At 39.8% G+C, this 15,827-nt stretch overlaps 1 protein-coding gene across 3 annotated transcripts in view; it reads right to left on the bottom strand.

Moving 5' to 3' along the window:
- Nucleotides 1-15,827, bottom strand: part of erbb4b (erb-b2 receptor tyrosine kinase 4b) — a 96,214-nt gene that overhangs the window by 48,894 nt on the left and 31,493 nt on the right. For all 3 annotated transcript variants that reach the window (XM_017039971.2, XM_017039970.2, XM_017039969.2), the window contains exons 4-12: nt 13,348-13,479; nt 11,736-11,801; nt 7,739-7,857; nt 7,448-7,589; nt 6,837-6,950; nt 6,532-6,658; nt 6,199-6,272; nt 2,597-2,687; nt 541-740 (exon numbers count right to left, since the gene is read on the bottom strand). In XM_017039971.2, coding sequence (XP_016895460.1) covers nt 541-740; nt 2,597-2,687; nt 6,199-6,272; nt 6,532-6,658; nt 6,837-6,950; nt 7,448-7,589; nt 7,739-7,857; nt 11,736-11,801; nt 13,348-13,479 — 1,065 coding nt within the window. The remainder of the gene's footprint in view (nt 1-540; nt 741-2,596; nt 2,688-6,198; nt 6,273-6,531; nt 6,659-6,836; nt 6,951-7,447; nt 7,590-7,738; nt 7,858-11,735; nt 11,802-13,347; nt 13,480-15,827) is intronic.

Consider the following 15,827-nt stretch of genomic DNA (forward strand, 5'->3'; position numbering starts at 1 on the left):
ACTTTGGACCCAAACACAGACGAGAAATGACTTTAACGTGACATTACGTTTTAAAATGTCACTTTAAGCAATCTACCCAAATTCTGGGGTTGAAATTTGACCATTGATCCAAAATGGTCAAGGTGTAGTGTCTAGTGCTAACTTTGTTTCAGGCCAGTAATTCCAATTTATCTCAAATCATTAGCGCCTGAGTAAATGCTTTGAAAAAAAAGGAACCCAAAAAAAAAAAGCTTTAGCTTATAAAAGACTTGATAACATTTGACAAAAAGTTATATTTTAATTTCAAAACGTATTCGTTTCTTTAATTTCAATGAAAATATTTACTCCAAATATTCACATGATACTCGAGCTTTTGATTAATCATGATTAATTGCAATCACAATGATTCACGATGTGTCATAATGAGTTTATCTCACAGTACTGGCCTGTGCTTAGCGTTAGCAAGCACTTCCTGACGTAATCCTCCCTCTCTTATCACTCGTTACTCTTGTGGACATACTTTTTGCACGTGTGGCGGCGTTCACTCTGTTACACACTCACAGCACTCCAGTGGGCTCCTGTTGTTACGGGCTAAAACCTTCTGGTTGGCAGCGCGGAAGAGTCGTGTCCAGTTGACGGTGTTGTAATAGCAGAGCTGGCTGTTGTCAGCGATGTGCACGTTCCCGGCGCTGATCTCTCTGAGAGACTGAAGCTGCAGTGATGAAATGCCCGGCTGCTTTAACACCAGCAGGGAGATCCCACTGAGACGGGAGAGTGGGCGCAAGTGAGAGAAGGAGAGGATCAGACAGAGTGTGAGGAACAGGCAGAAAGACAGTGGAGGAGGAGAAGAAGAAGAAGATGGAGAAGAAGAAGAAGGAGAAGATGGAGAAGAAGAAGAATATGGAGAAGAAGGAGAAGCATTGTTATATCCCCATTTATTATGATGACTCAACACTACATTACTCAGTCATTGCTCTCTCATCAAAATATATTGCAAAGTGCTTTTTAATTGAATGAACGTGGGGCCCAAAATTCTATTAACCACCAGGGGTTATTTTTTGATGTTGAAGTGGAATATAATTAAATATTGATTTTTTAATGTTGTTTTATTGAAGGTATTTTATGTTTTTGGATGTTTGTCATACCTAGTAAAAATATTAACGCAAGTATAATAATAAATAATTTTTCCGATGATATTCATGGCACAGTGGATAAAGCTATGGTTTACGTTCCGTCTTTGCTGCCGTACATGCAACTCCTTCACATGATGTGATTCTGCGTCTTTGTCCTTTAAGTTTGACCCCCCCAAACCCCTCCCTCCCCTTCTTTAAGCTGTGCCTGCAATTTTAAGAATGACAGTGGACCAGCGGGGGTGTAAGAGGCACTGCATACACCCAGAGTATTAAAGATCAAGCACAGGGCAAAGGTGGGAGACAAGCTGTAATTTGTAATGCAGCCTGCTGTTTCCATCTGCAGGAGGATAACACACAAGTGCACACACACACACACACACACACACCCAGGCTGCCTCCAGAAAACCAGCATACAGCCACAGTTGTAGTTTGGTTTGAAGTAAGTTCAGTGACAGAACTCTGTTTATGTTCTGATGAATGGTAATCCATGAGTTTATCTTTGGTGAGAATCCTGAACAGTAGTTAGGAATTCACTAATTAAAAAAAAAAGTGGCTCATATTTAAAACCTAACCTCAGGCACAATACCTGATTTTCGGAATATTTTTGAAGATACAGGCATTACTCAAGGGTCTTTTGGGGAAGATGTTATTTAAAAAAAAAAACTAAAACAACTGGTGTCTCGAAAAACTTTGACAAGTTTTAACATGACACGTTTGGAGTTGTTTTTTATGTTCAGTATTTTTTTAGCTCGTACAAAAAAAATACAATTTTAGAATCAAAATTTTAACCAAACCCTTAAAGCCTTGAAGCAGCTTTTTGATCTCACTCCTTCTGATCTTTTACTGTTCTCAGAACTTAAAGAACATTGAGAAACTGAAACTCTCCTCGTGTCCTCAGATCAGGGGGAAACAGTCTGGTTCTAATCAGGAACAAAAGGCTAGTTCCTAGAACTCTCCAAAGAAAGAATTTAGAGAAAAAAAATGACTGATTCAAATTGAGAATAGAGAAAATAGAGAACTCTGATCATGGGGATCCCTATGATTTTTTTTTTTTTTATTTGTTTGTCGTGTTTTGCAGGTTCAAAACGCAATTTTATATATATATACAGTATATATTGGTAATATTGGTACAAGGAATGATACTTCATTCAAATACTTGCACCTCAAAAATGTGCCAATCCAGTGACCCAATATGCTTTTCACAAAATGCCTTTTGGTGTAAAAGCTCTGCTCACTTTCTGTTGACCCTGCAGGAAGTTACCTTAATCTATTTTTTTTCTTTTTATATATTTTTATAGCTTTTTATCTAAGGTGACTACAGTGTCAGTTTGAAGAATATTCATTTTATTTAAATATATAAATATTTTTATATATTTATTCATTTTCTGACATAGTGTCCTAATTGGCTATTTATTAATGAAACGACCTAAAGAATCGATGATGGCTTTTTTAATACTATTATTATTATTATTATTATTGTGTACCTGTACAAAGCTCTTCCTCCAATGGTTGCCAGGTTGGAGAAAACACTGAGGTCTGTGACGTTATCAGGCCAAGACTGGATGTTCAAATAGCCTGAAATAGAAAAAACACACACGCGTAAACAAACAGGAAGAGACAGAGAAGTGTTAACACGACTCACTGTTGAACTGAGAGACCACAATCATCTGTCCATCACGGCCTCTATTTCACACTGTGACACCAATAAAATAAGTGGGGACAGCCGACAAGTGACATCCGCGGGATCACAACACACAAACTGTGTGAGATCAAGCGAGCGGAGCTCCGTGGCCTTCAATACATCAGTATTTTTTGGCATTTGATTTATCTGCCGCAACGACGTTGAATTATTAAAAGGATTAAATGGATAGCAAAAAAAAAATGGCCGCCGTGGTTTATTTCACATTTTTCAATAATGCATTCAGATTGTGAAATATTCAGCCGAGGAACGGCAGGTGAGGCCACAGCACCAAGAAGACGGAATAAATAAATAAGTAAATAAATAAATAAATAAGCAGCTGGGAAGAAAGGTGAGCACAAAACAAAGGTCAAAAATAAATATGAATTTAGCGTCCGTAGAAAACGGAGAGACACAATCTGCTGTTATGTCATCATTTTAATAACAGAGGTGACGACTGTGTGGGTATAACCTTAACGGCATGACGATAATAGTCGACCGATCTGTTTGAACTTCTTTGGTTTTGTTTGTTAACTTCAGCCATTGGTCGACGAAACTGTTTGATAGGAGAACAAAAGAAGAAGAAGAAGAAAAACAGCCAGGTAGCTGAGCAACACAGCGAGGACTGAATGAAAATGGACCTGATTTTAACCTGATGCACAGCCTCACTTCACTATTACTATTCTGTGCTATTATTCAAAGACAGAGATACTATGATTTTATTTTTATAAAATTTTAATATTTAATGTAACATTTCTAAGACAGGAGGAAATAACGATCGTTTAAACACCATCATATTTTCCCACGGGGGACGGTTCGGTTTCACTGTCTCTCCCAGACACTGGAAACCACCGTGATGGACAGTAATAAGTATTTTCTCCCCAACAAAGAACAACCTGACATTTAAACCAAATTCTGACATTCACTACAATAATATTTTGGCTGCAGATGTTAGCGTGAGCTGCTGCTGTGTGTCTGCGGCCCCAGACTTCATGGTGAGGGTTTTGAAACGGGAAGAACGGCTCAGCCCGGAGGCAGCACTGTTCCACAGTCATTAGTGTTGCACTTGTCGTCACTAATTGTGGTAATGACAAAACCTTCAGTGCTGAGACTGTTGCCACTTCACCATGGAGAGCTACGGGTGGTTCCTAATCAAGGTAACAAGCTGATGTCTCCGGAACATTCTGCTACTGTCTCTGCTGCTGTAATACTGCACCAGGGCAGTACGGTTTTCTCGATGCATCGCGGTTACCTCGCTGTGGATTATAAAGCAGTTCAGAAAATTCCATCATCGAATTTGTGGAATTAAACTTTTGCCATCTTTAACGTTAACAGATCAGGTCACAGACGCATAACAAGTGTCACGGCGTCATCAAGATTCTCAGCCAATCAGGCTAATGAAACAAAACTGATAACAAAAGCATGTCAATTGAGAGGTTGAGTGAACATGGCCGAACTGGAGAGGCTAAAGCAGCCGTAGGTAAACCTTTTGACTCGCGGGCCACAATTATCCTAAAAATGAACAGGGGGGGCGGGGCAAATGCTAACATGCTTTTATCATTTTCTACACCATCTATTGGGGAAACGTGGATATTGCAGGGAAAAGGCAGAAGTACAATGATAATATAAATATTAAAAAGATGAACGGGCTGCATCCGGCCCCTGAGCCTTAGTTTGCCCATGCCTGGCTTCCCCGTGATTTTAGGTTAAACATGACGGAGAAGTAAAGTTCAGGTACGTGTTGCTGAATGAAACAGTGTCACACTGATCCATGAAAAAAAAGGCCAAAAAGATGAGGTTAAGAAGTTTAAGATTATTATTAATGATTTTTGGATTTTATGTGACGTCGTTCTCCGTTTCCTGTCTGAGTCATTCATATTAGAAAATGAAGGATGAACGGGTAGAAACAGTGAAGAGAAGGGACTGGGGACTGATGGTGTGAAGGCTGCTGTGCAGCTCATTTAAAAGCAATAGAGATGCTTCCTGTAACCTCAGGGTCAGAGAGGCAGGTTGGATGCTTCAGTCAGCGGTCACATCCTCCTGACAGCTCGGTGAGATGACAAGCTGCACTGACACACATCTCTGACTGCATGTTTGGCCAGCGGTTTATCTCTGTCAGTCCCTTCACTAATATGAATAAAAAATACAAAAAATATGAATAAAAAATACAAAAAAAGTCTATATGAACAGAACCTCCTCCTGCAATGCTTTTTCACTTTTCTGTTCTGGCAATGTGAACTTTAATGCAGAATTTGTCTGATGAACTCTAATGAACCTGAACCAAACGCAAGAAAATGTAATAATTGTGAAAGCGTTCGAAAACGAGGCCGACCTGCTATTTTAATCACATCATGTTTACACTGGGATATAAGTGAATCTTCTTGTTTGTAACGTCTCCAGCAGCAATTCGAATGTTTTTCCATTCAAAGATGAGAAAAGTCAGGGTAACGTAAACTGGAAGACGGTGCAAAACGTTGTCGGGTAAAAGCGAATCCATTCATATTGTACTATGTCCTAAGAATTAACAAACAGTTTTTTAGGAACTGCACTATTCCAAAAGAGTTCAGTGCAGTTTCAGAGTAAAAGCTGTGAATTTATTGATGTTGGGAAAGTGGTCAAAAAAAGTAGTATCTACAAAAAGGGGGCGCTGCAGAATAGGTTTGGCGACCACAGGAAGAAGTGACATTTGCTAACAATCAGATTTTTTCCAACTGTCTTAAAGACTGTTGTATTTATATAAAAAATAAGATTCAAGTACCTGCCAAAACCCTGTATCCCACCAGCCATACATCATCCATCCATTCATTAATTGGTTGATTATTTAATCCATCCATTCATTCATACTACCATCTCATCCCTGTTGTGGGTTTTTGTCATGAATACTTCTTCTCATTTTTACCAGAGGACACTGTTCAGATACACTGTTGTTTTTCCTCTGAGGCCGTAGTCGTTCGTCTAAACTGAGGAAGAGACAGTGTTCCTATGGCTCAGGGGGGCGGAGGTGGCACCGGGGAGCTGGAAGGTTTAACGATGCGCACCACATGTTCCGGTTCTTTTCTTCATGGTGCGTGAAGAGAGAGCTGGGACTGTGGGACTCAAGGCTAGAGACTCCCAGAGGGAGGAGGACCCCGAGAGACAGAGGAGAGTGAAAGACTCATCGGATATTCATCTGGTGCTGCAATATCTGTCCTTGACATGGACAGACTCAGTCTCAGCAGAGAGGAGTGAGTTAGACCACAGTCTATACACGCACACACACACATTGGAGGTGTGTGGAACAGAGGCTGAGAAGAAAAGGACCAAAGGTCGGAGCAGATGCCGCTAATTTTCTATCAACAAATAATAACAGCGTTGTGTGGACTCATTAGTATTCATCTGCTTACAGGACTTGAATATGTTACGGCTTACCTGTGATTTCCCGCACTGTGCGGAACACGTTGAGCTTCTCTGGGTCCAAAGCCTCGATGTGGTGATAGACATCACTGTGAATGATAATGAGAGATCAGAACGAGCAGAACGACACACAAAAGAAGGAACAATGAAGTTCGCTTTACAGCGTTTGCAGTCGAGATAAGCTGAGCACAAAGCTTGTTTTTTTAATCACTCTCATGCAAATTAAGCCGCATTTAGCCGTCGAACAACGACACTGTGGAATACCAGATCATCTCTGTCTTCACACACGGCGTGTGTGTGTGTGATTGTCACTGGTAGCTGGCAGGTACCTGAGTGTTCAACGCTCACCCTTTGATTCCAGTGATGAGGAAAACCAGGTTCCCGTTGATTTTGGTGCAGTTGACAAACTTGTCGATGTTGTTTGAATCCACAGTTTGAGCAGACTGGAGGCTGGCGGTGCCGATGCCGTCACACGCTGGAACACAAACACACACATATTTTTACACAAACACATCAGTTGGTTTCTCACACGCTGGAACACAAACACACACATATGTTTACACAAACATATCAGTTGGTTTCTCCATACAACATACTACATTGTGAAAATATTATATAAAAAAAGCCAAATTATCAAGTTTGACTTCACTTACCTTTAGGACAAATGTCAGTGCAAGGAATACACATCTTGATGCGGTTCTCCTCCACCTCCATCTTGTTAGTGGGACACGCTCTCACACAGGAACTATGGTCCACCACAAAGTTATCTGTAAAATAATTTAATTTAATAAAATGAACAACTCACATATGTGTCATTACAAATATTAAAGCTTTATAATTAACTGTAAACAGCTGTGACACAACAAGGTTAAAGGCCTTATTATACAACAACAATGATAATCACAATATTGATTAAATATGTACTTCAATTATTCATTAGTAAATTAATTATTTATGCAATGACCAGTTACAATAATCATTTTAAGAGGGATTTAAATGTAACATTTGATAAGAATTATAATGTTTTAAATTGGGTTTTACCTCTAAAATTAAAATTAATCTTTAAAATTCACTTATTATACAACAACAATGATAATCACTAGATTAGATTAATAATAATAGTACCAGAAATTTTCATATAACACAAAATTTTAGTATATACTGCAAAAAAAAAAGTTTTTTTTTTGTCTTCACCACAGATTTCACAGATCTTTAAAATAAACAGTGTATTTGTAACCATAGCTGGAATTTCACTGGGACTTACGTGGACATTTCTTGACACAGAAGGCTCCGTACGTGTACCTCGCTCGAGGGTTGTGCTCCAGCTGGAATGTAGTGGGGTTGTAGACGAAGGGCTGAGGGCACTGGGTCACACATGCACCGCTGTCATTGAAGTTGGTGCAGGCCTGCAGACACAAACAGTCTATGAAACTGAAACAGGCATTTACAGAATAAAAAGAACAAAACAGTTATCGGTGATAATTAGGTGAAGAGATGAGAGTGTTTCTGAGTTTGACTGGAGCAGTCAATGTGTGTGTGTGTATCATTTACTCACAAAGCAGTCAGTGTCCTTTGGTCCAAAGCAGCCACCTGCACACTCGCGGTGGCAGCAGTCGCTCACAAAGGGGCCGTAGCAGCGGCCGTCACACTGCTCTGCACACACCGTTTTCGTCACTGTGGAGGAAACAAGTGTGGAAACAGCCCACGGTGAGTCACGTGTACGGTCTAACCATCGGAGCTGTTACGTAAAGTACAAGAGGCTGGTGGTAACTGAAAAGTTGTTGATAAGTACTTGTGCGAGTAAATAAAAAGTATACATAATGTACACATAATAATCTCCCAAACCCTGGGAGCCTGGCTGTTTAACATCTGCCCTGCTAATTGCGTGGTAAAGTCTTGAGTTTTCTTGCAAATTAGAAATCAGCATCTGCCGAAGAATCTTTTCCGCCCACCAGCTCCGGTCTTGTTTTTGTGCTTCTTTGAGGGTCGCTACGTGGAAGAGGCAGAGATGATGACTAACACTTGTCGTGCCGTTCAGCAGTCGCTTCATGGAAAAAGGCACAGCATATGTTTAGCCTTTTGATTGAAGTCGATGTTCACGTTAACATGTGTGTCACTCACTGACTGGTCGTCACCGCTTCACTAAGACTGAAGAAGTTTCCAGCTCAGGCTGGAGTGAGTTTTATTGATCGATGGAGAAATGGATACATTAAAGAAACTCATGCATTAATTGGACCAAAATGATATCAAGACATATTTTTATACTTTCAGGAAAATGAAAAAATGAGGATATGAAAATGAGGATACACAACTGTTTTTGTGATTGTGATTTAATTGAATATAAATAAATAAAATAAAGTGTAAAATAAAAATTAATTTTTTTTCAATATTTTATTTTGATGTTTATTTTGGAACTCAGTTGCAGGCTGTTTTGGAGAGTTCAGCAAGCCGGATTTAGCCCACGAGTTGATGATTACTGCCACAAAGTAATCACTCAAATATAATATATACTAAATTAATACAATATTGAGAGAAGTAAACCATTTTTTTTAGAAGAATGACGATATAAAACTAAAATGAATACTATCTTTATTGTATCATTTTTTTTCTTTTTCTTTTGTATTTTTTTGTACTATCATCAGTAGTTTCATATACAGACGCCATTCTTCCTTTAAATGAATGACTATTCAGAACTAACATGCACTCAGGTTTATTTTTTTTTCTAACTTAAATATTCTCATTTATCCAATTAGAGCTGAGCTGCAGAGAAGCAGCCAATGAAAAATGCAGAGAGCGAGAAGATGCTCAGCTCCATTTTATTATAAGATTTGTTCAATCAAGATAAATCTGATGAATTAAGAAACTGGAGACTGAACGTACGGCGAGCGATGAGCAAATTGTCACAGAGTCTGGTGGAGTATCATGACATAACGGAATTACACTCTCACCGCTCTCTCCGTACGACAGTGCCTCTTAGGTTAGTGTAAAGTAACACATGAAACTTTGACTCGCTCCCATGGAGGCGTCGCAGTGACGAGACACTATCAAAGAGATGGATATGAGTTCGGGGGAAAACCTGTCAAACACACGGGCAAGAGCACGCGCTCACTTCACCCCACGACGAACGCACAATCAGTAGCATTCCATTAATGTTGCCTGGTCTGAAATGAAATGTCCTCCTCCACTCCAACAGTTTGTCAAACAAATGACCTTGCCAACGCGGAGTCGCAGCGCTGTTGATCAATTCGGCTTAAAACTTCCACTTTAAAGAAAAAAAAAAGAGAGAGAGAAACAGGCCTGTGATGACAAATACAAAAGAAATCCATCTCCAAAAAATATGCCTGGAAGCCTCCATTTGAAGAACCGCCGGACAGCAGCATCAGTCACAGGAAGCACTGCCTCTCATTTCCCATTTAGATGAGTCATTTATTTCACGTATGTTTCTGCCGAGAAAGTTTTTAAATAATGTTGCGACGTTTGAAGCAGAAACACTTTCCTGCTTGCTTAAAATTTGACTGCGATCCTGTTAATATTACTGAGCACACACCGGAACACAGATGCATTATGGATCTTCTGCGGGTTACTATCAATACTTGACAACAAACAAAAGGGAAAACACAAGTGTTTTCGTCAAGTATTTTAGACCGTTCTCTGCATTTTAATGTTTTATAGATTGTCGTATTCTATCGCTTCTCCACACAATCCACAGCAGTCAGTGCACTGACTGTGGCCTTTTTTAAACATAAATATATAATATATATAGAACAGATTTAGATTTGAGATGATTTGATTTTTGTTGCTGAAGAATAAAAATATGAATGCGCATTTTGAGCAAGCAGCTAGCTTTTTTTAAATGTCAACACCTTGCTGTTCCTTTTGTACAGAGGGTTTAAGAATGAAGAGACCTCAAATATCCAGACATACTTCAAAAGAACGTAGTATTGTCTTTTCTTTCATTTTTGTCCTCATCAGACTCAATGACCTTCGTTCCTAAGACGAAAGTACAGGAAAGTAGCAAGTTACTACTTTCAACAACAAAATAAATTGACAGTTGGTCACTTAATAAAATTGAGACTCAAAAACTTTTAGTTGGTCACTTAATAAAATTGAGACTCTTGAGACTTTAAAAAAATTGCGAGATCCTATCACAGCTACATACGTTTGTTGGCTAGAAGGAGGGGCTTCTAAACTGAGATTAAATCAAAGCAACCAAAACATACTGCACCATCTGTCCAGTTGAACAGACACATGAATCCATTTTACTTGTAGCTTAAGCTGAAAGCAGAAAAGAAAATTACCACTATTTGAAAATAACAATTAAATGACATCTGCGTACATACGAAGTATTTACACACTGCAGTTTCAGTGCAAAACAGTTCCAGTGAGTGAAATCGGTACTGAGACTAGGTTACATTTATACTAAAGACTGAAATCAACATTGGCTGTCGACGGATCTTCCCAGTAGCCTGTGGTCTAGTGGTTAAAACATCAGACTTGTATTTGAAGGAACAGCCTAGAACTAGAACTGTTCTGGCCCGTTAAGCAAATGTCAAAAATTATTTTTTCCTTCTCCTCTCCAGGCACACTGAAAGTGTTCGGTACTGATCACTGGGTTGTATTAAGGATCGGTTTAAATGCAAAGTATTTCCCTTAAAGGGATAAATAGTGAACCAGTCTGACGTCGGGACGACTGGAAACCTCTGCAAAAGTTTCTGGTATATCAGTGAGAAAATTATTTAAAGTGAAATCTGAAAAATATCATGGAAAAAAATATCTTATTCTGGTCTGTATCACAGCGTTGCACGGCTGAAATGTTGTACTTTTAAAATCTAAATAAGCCTCATATTGACTATTGGAATTTATGAGGCTCTTCTCAGAGGTCGCTGACACCACAAGCTGCTGTTTCTGTTGCTTCAGAGACAGGTGAGAAATGATTTATAGAAATGTCACCCGGGCATATTTGCAGTCATTTTTCATTTGACATTTCTGCTCTTTTTCATCACATATATGTCATCACAACAAAATTAAAGGTTGCGAGGTGGGAATGTGTAAAGGAAAGGATAAATCCTGACACCCACGTATGAATCAAGATGATGAGATAGCGTGATAGTGGGTAAGACAGAGCCGGGGCTTGACAAGGGATGGACTGTGACGGGACGTGAACCGGTCCTGGTCAAACAGTTCATTCTCTGTTATCTTAATGAGACCAAAACAACAGAACAAATGAGATGAGACGTGACGCGGTTGGCAGCTGTGGATGACGAGGTCCACGGGTGGAGTGGAGTCAAAGTGACAGTGAAGAGGCAAAAACAACAGGAAGGCTAAAATGACCTGAGCCGTGTGTACTTGTACATGTACTGTACTGTGTTGTATTTAATATACTTTATCACAAGGACAGCCAAACACATGTACTATTACTACTAGTACCACTACTACTATTATCACTACTACTACTTCTAATACTACTACTACTACTATTATTACTACTACTTTTACCACTACTATTATTACTACTACAACAACTACTATTACGATGACAGTAGGATACTCACAGCTTTGACACTGGTCTGCCTTGGGGCCCCAGCAACGGCCATTACAGGAACGGTGGCACCTTTGACCTGCACAGAAGTTGAAGGACAGTGATGACTGGCATGTCATGTGACTGACAAAAAAAAAACAAGGTCCAGTCTGACCTACTGCAGCCTGTGAGTCATTATTTTGACTTGATTTTTGTTTGGTAACGTTTTCCTTTATTACAAGCTTTAGCAGTTTTATTTTTATTATATCATATTATAGAAACGTGTAAGAATGTTTTGTATATAAATGTTTAAATTGGCAAAAATATATAATGTCCTGTCATAGTAATCTGTATTGTACTATTAGAATTTCTGTAACTTGTACAATGTAAAGTAAAACTCACTATCTCAGCACATAGCCTAAAATCATTTTAGCATCAAACCAGCAGAGAACATTTAGATGAAAGCATTGAACAAACAAAAAAGCAGCATCAGAGGTCTTTTTTTTTTTTTTTTTTTTAGGAGAGCGACTTAATTGACTGTGTCATAATTGACTGCGGGGGAGACGAGTAAGTGCAGGACAAGTGTTGTCCTCTGCCCATCCGCCTCTCCAGATGAGACATGCTGGTGCCCCTCTCCATCACATATTTCACCTCTTTCTTTTACAATTCTCCACCGGCTGATTCATCACTGTTCCCTCGTTCTCCTTCACTTAACGTTTGCCCTTGTCTCTCGCCGTCTCTCTCCAGTCGGTGCCTTTTATCCAACAGTTTGTCTCTTCGCTTTCCATAGAAAGCCAGTACTTATTATAAGGAGGTTGAAAAGCACTGACTGTATGAAAAGTGCCACAAACAGAATTGTAATAGAAATGTCAGCCAGCCATTAGAGGCAGTCTGACAGTGCCGGGTGCAGAGAACTGCTGACATACTTACAGTTCCACCTCCGTTCTCTCAGCTCGGTGCACCGAGGAGTCAAACCTAAAGAGTTCTCATTTAGTGTCCAAGGTCTTCACTATCTGGACTTATAAATTCTCAGAGACATAGAATAAAGCTGTCCTAGCCTTCTTCCTGCACCATAATCTTTTACAGCTTTCTTCAAAACAGCTCCTGAAGGTTAGCAGAACAAAACCATAGCAGGGTGGGTGAGAGGTTTGGGGGGAGAGGAGGTGGTCACAAGATAAATCAACTAGGTGCACAGGGACTCCAGCCACAAACAATTAATTTTTTTTTTAATTGAAGGAGAATGTATTTTTTTTATCACTTTTTTTTTATTCAGGGCCTTGGGGTTTTTAGTTGAGATGCTCCAATCCCAGTATTAGTGTTGGCCCGTTTTCATTCAAATATAACAGCCAATTCAGCTAACATTTTGTGTTTTCCTATAGCAGTTCAGTTCTTGCTCTCATTGGTAGTTTATGGAAGCAGAGGGTATTTGAACATCCCGGACAAAAACAGGAGAAAGACTTCCTGTAAGATTTGTTCCACTGTTGTACTGTAAGAGTACAAAAGTGGATAAAACAGTGGTAGACACACATCAGTGCTGTTCTAAAAGTACAAAAGTGGATAAAACAGTGGTAGTGTGTAGTGTAAAAACTCTGTTCACTTTCCGGCTTTGTTTATGAAACAGAGATCAATATCAATGAGCCACTTACAGGCAACGCTGCTGTTCGTGGGCACCACCAGACGATGGTTCTGTGGGTTTTTGACGATGTCCTGCCAGTGGATTGTGTCTGCGTGACACAGGAATTTGTTCTGGTCAACGTAAACACCTCCGTTTAGGATCTCTGTGGGAAAACATAGTAAAAAAACAAATTACACATTGAATTGGTTACACACACTGTGGACCAACATCAGCTTCAAACAAGCAACTTTTACCACTCAAACGTATTTTCATCTTTATGAAATCACATAAAGTAATTACATTATTACATTTCTGCTGTTGTCCCACAAAGACATTATATATGACGCTCCGTGGTGGTTTTATCTTAAAGGTCCCAACCCCAACCAGAGTATTTGCTTTCTGTTTGTCTCCATGTGAGGTGGGAGTGAGGGAGAGAAATGAATCCAGTCGGTCACCACAGGGGGGTCAACACACGGCTTGAAGCACGCTGTGCCTCCAATGCAAATTGTTTAAAACAATGGGATGTCACTTGTAAAGTAGGGCAATGGACAAATCAGAACACAAAGGGAAGCAGTCAAAGTAACACAGAACGTCCAAGGGGTGTCTCACTGGTCTGTGAATAGAGAAGTTCCCTCCACAGGTGCTGCCTACGAAGGGGAGTTAAAAAGTTCCGAGACGCTTTCCAACATTTCCTCCTCTCTAAGTTTCAGTAGTACAAAATAATTCTAATTCTTCTAGAACGGTGTTTTTCAGCCTAGGGGTTGGGACCCCACGTAGGGTCGCCCAAAATTCAAATGAGGTCACCTAAAATGTATAGTAATTGATTTAAAAATGAATTAAGGTTTCATTGTGGTACATAGAAAACCAAAAAGTCAATTACATTATGAATTAAAACAGTATTCAGCGGCCATTTGCTCAAAAATCAGATAATCTAAAATAAATAAATAAATAATCTTAACAGATGGAAATACAATATGTTTCATTCTGTCAACTGTGAGCCCCTGCCCCAGCCTGATGGCTTGTACACATTCTAATGTGCTCTCATTTACCGTTTGTACTACATAAATATGCAGTAAGATGTGGCTGGAACTCCTTGGTCGTGTTTTTCTACAGTGAGTTCTGTGGCCTCAGATGTGTTACAATATTAACAACCATGTTACGATGGTGCAAGCTCTTGATTTAATTACACATAAAAGCAGCGGTTGCACATTTCCCCGTGTTCACTCGGTGGCCAGGGGACGAGGCCGATGGGTTAGTAGTGCGAGTTAATAGTTAGATCCTGTTGTTGTTGATTGTTGGGCGGTTAGAAAAAAACAAATGCCCTAATTAGTTCGTCCATGTAGCTGCAGTCCGTGTTCCTTCGCTGCCCTGTCCCTGGAGCCAATCACGTGTCTCCAAATGGGTGAACGACTTGAAAGGCACAGCCAGCAATGATGGAAAACAATATGAAACTCAGGGTGGCAAAACAAATATATGCACGTAATTATTTTGGTGGTAAGCACGTTGTGATTTTTTAAAAAAAAATATATATTTATGGCAGTATGGGGATGACTTTGATTAAGACTGGGAGACAAAACACAAACCAATGATTAGGGGGAAAAACATATTAATGAGTTTGTGAGATAAATTGGTGTTGTGTGCACTGTTTAATGAAGAAATATGCAGGACAGCAGCAGTAGTATAATAAATGGTTGATGTGCTCCACTGTTGAAGGACTCGGTTATTGAATATCCCCACCAGGATTTATCTGTGCACAGAAGAAGATCCATGTGCCGGATTACTGCCATCAATACGTACAACAAAGCAATTTCATTCAGTGTGGAAACTGGAGTCTATTATGTCTGCAGGTAGCAGGTATTTACACGTAATCAAGACACACGGCCTGATAGATAGTGAGTCGGAATAGTCAGGACAGTAGTGAGAAAGATGGAGAGTCAGCAGGAGATTTAGAACGCTGATGCAGTCTGGAAATTAGCTCAGCGCTGATATCCCCCCCTGTGGAAGAGGGAACAGAGGGAAGAACCACTGCAGGAGGATGAGGATGGAGTCTGGGTCAGAGAGGCTAAATACAGGGCCAGAGACCCCGCTGTTCCAGCCGTCAGCAGTGGGATTTAGGTCGAAAAGGACAGAAAAAGGCAGAGGTAGGTAAAAAAAAAAAAACACACACACACTTACACACACATGCCATTAGCTAACAGCAGTTCAGAGCTGTCAGTAATGTGGCTCTCATTACTGTACTTGAGTGTCATTTTGGTTTGGAGTTTCTTTACAGTGGAATTAAAAACACAGTTACTGTCATAAAGTATTGACACTGATTAAAGCAAGAGGATGTGTCACTTTCACATCTTTTCAGGGTCAGGTTAAATGTGAGGGGTTTACGGGCCAAAAGTGAACCCCCGGGCCAGTAGTTTGGCACAACTGAGTTAAAGAAAGCAATACCATGAGAGAAAATCTATGCAACCAAATGAAAAACATGCAAACTCCATGCAGAAAGATTAAAACCAGTGACCT

Source organism: Cynoglossus semilaevis, chromosome 16 (assembly GCF_000523025.1).
Source record: "Cynoglossus semilaevis isolate Cse_v1.0 chromosome 16, Cse_v1.0, whole genome shotgun sequence".
Taxonomy (NCBI): Eukaryota; Metazoa; Chordata; class Actinopteri; order Pleuronectiformes; family Cynoglossidae; genus Cynoglossus; species Cynoglossus semilaevis.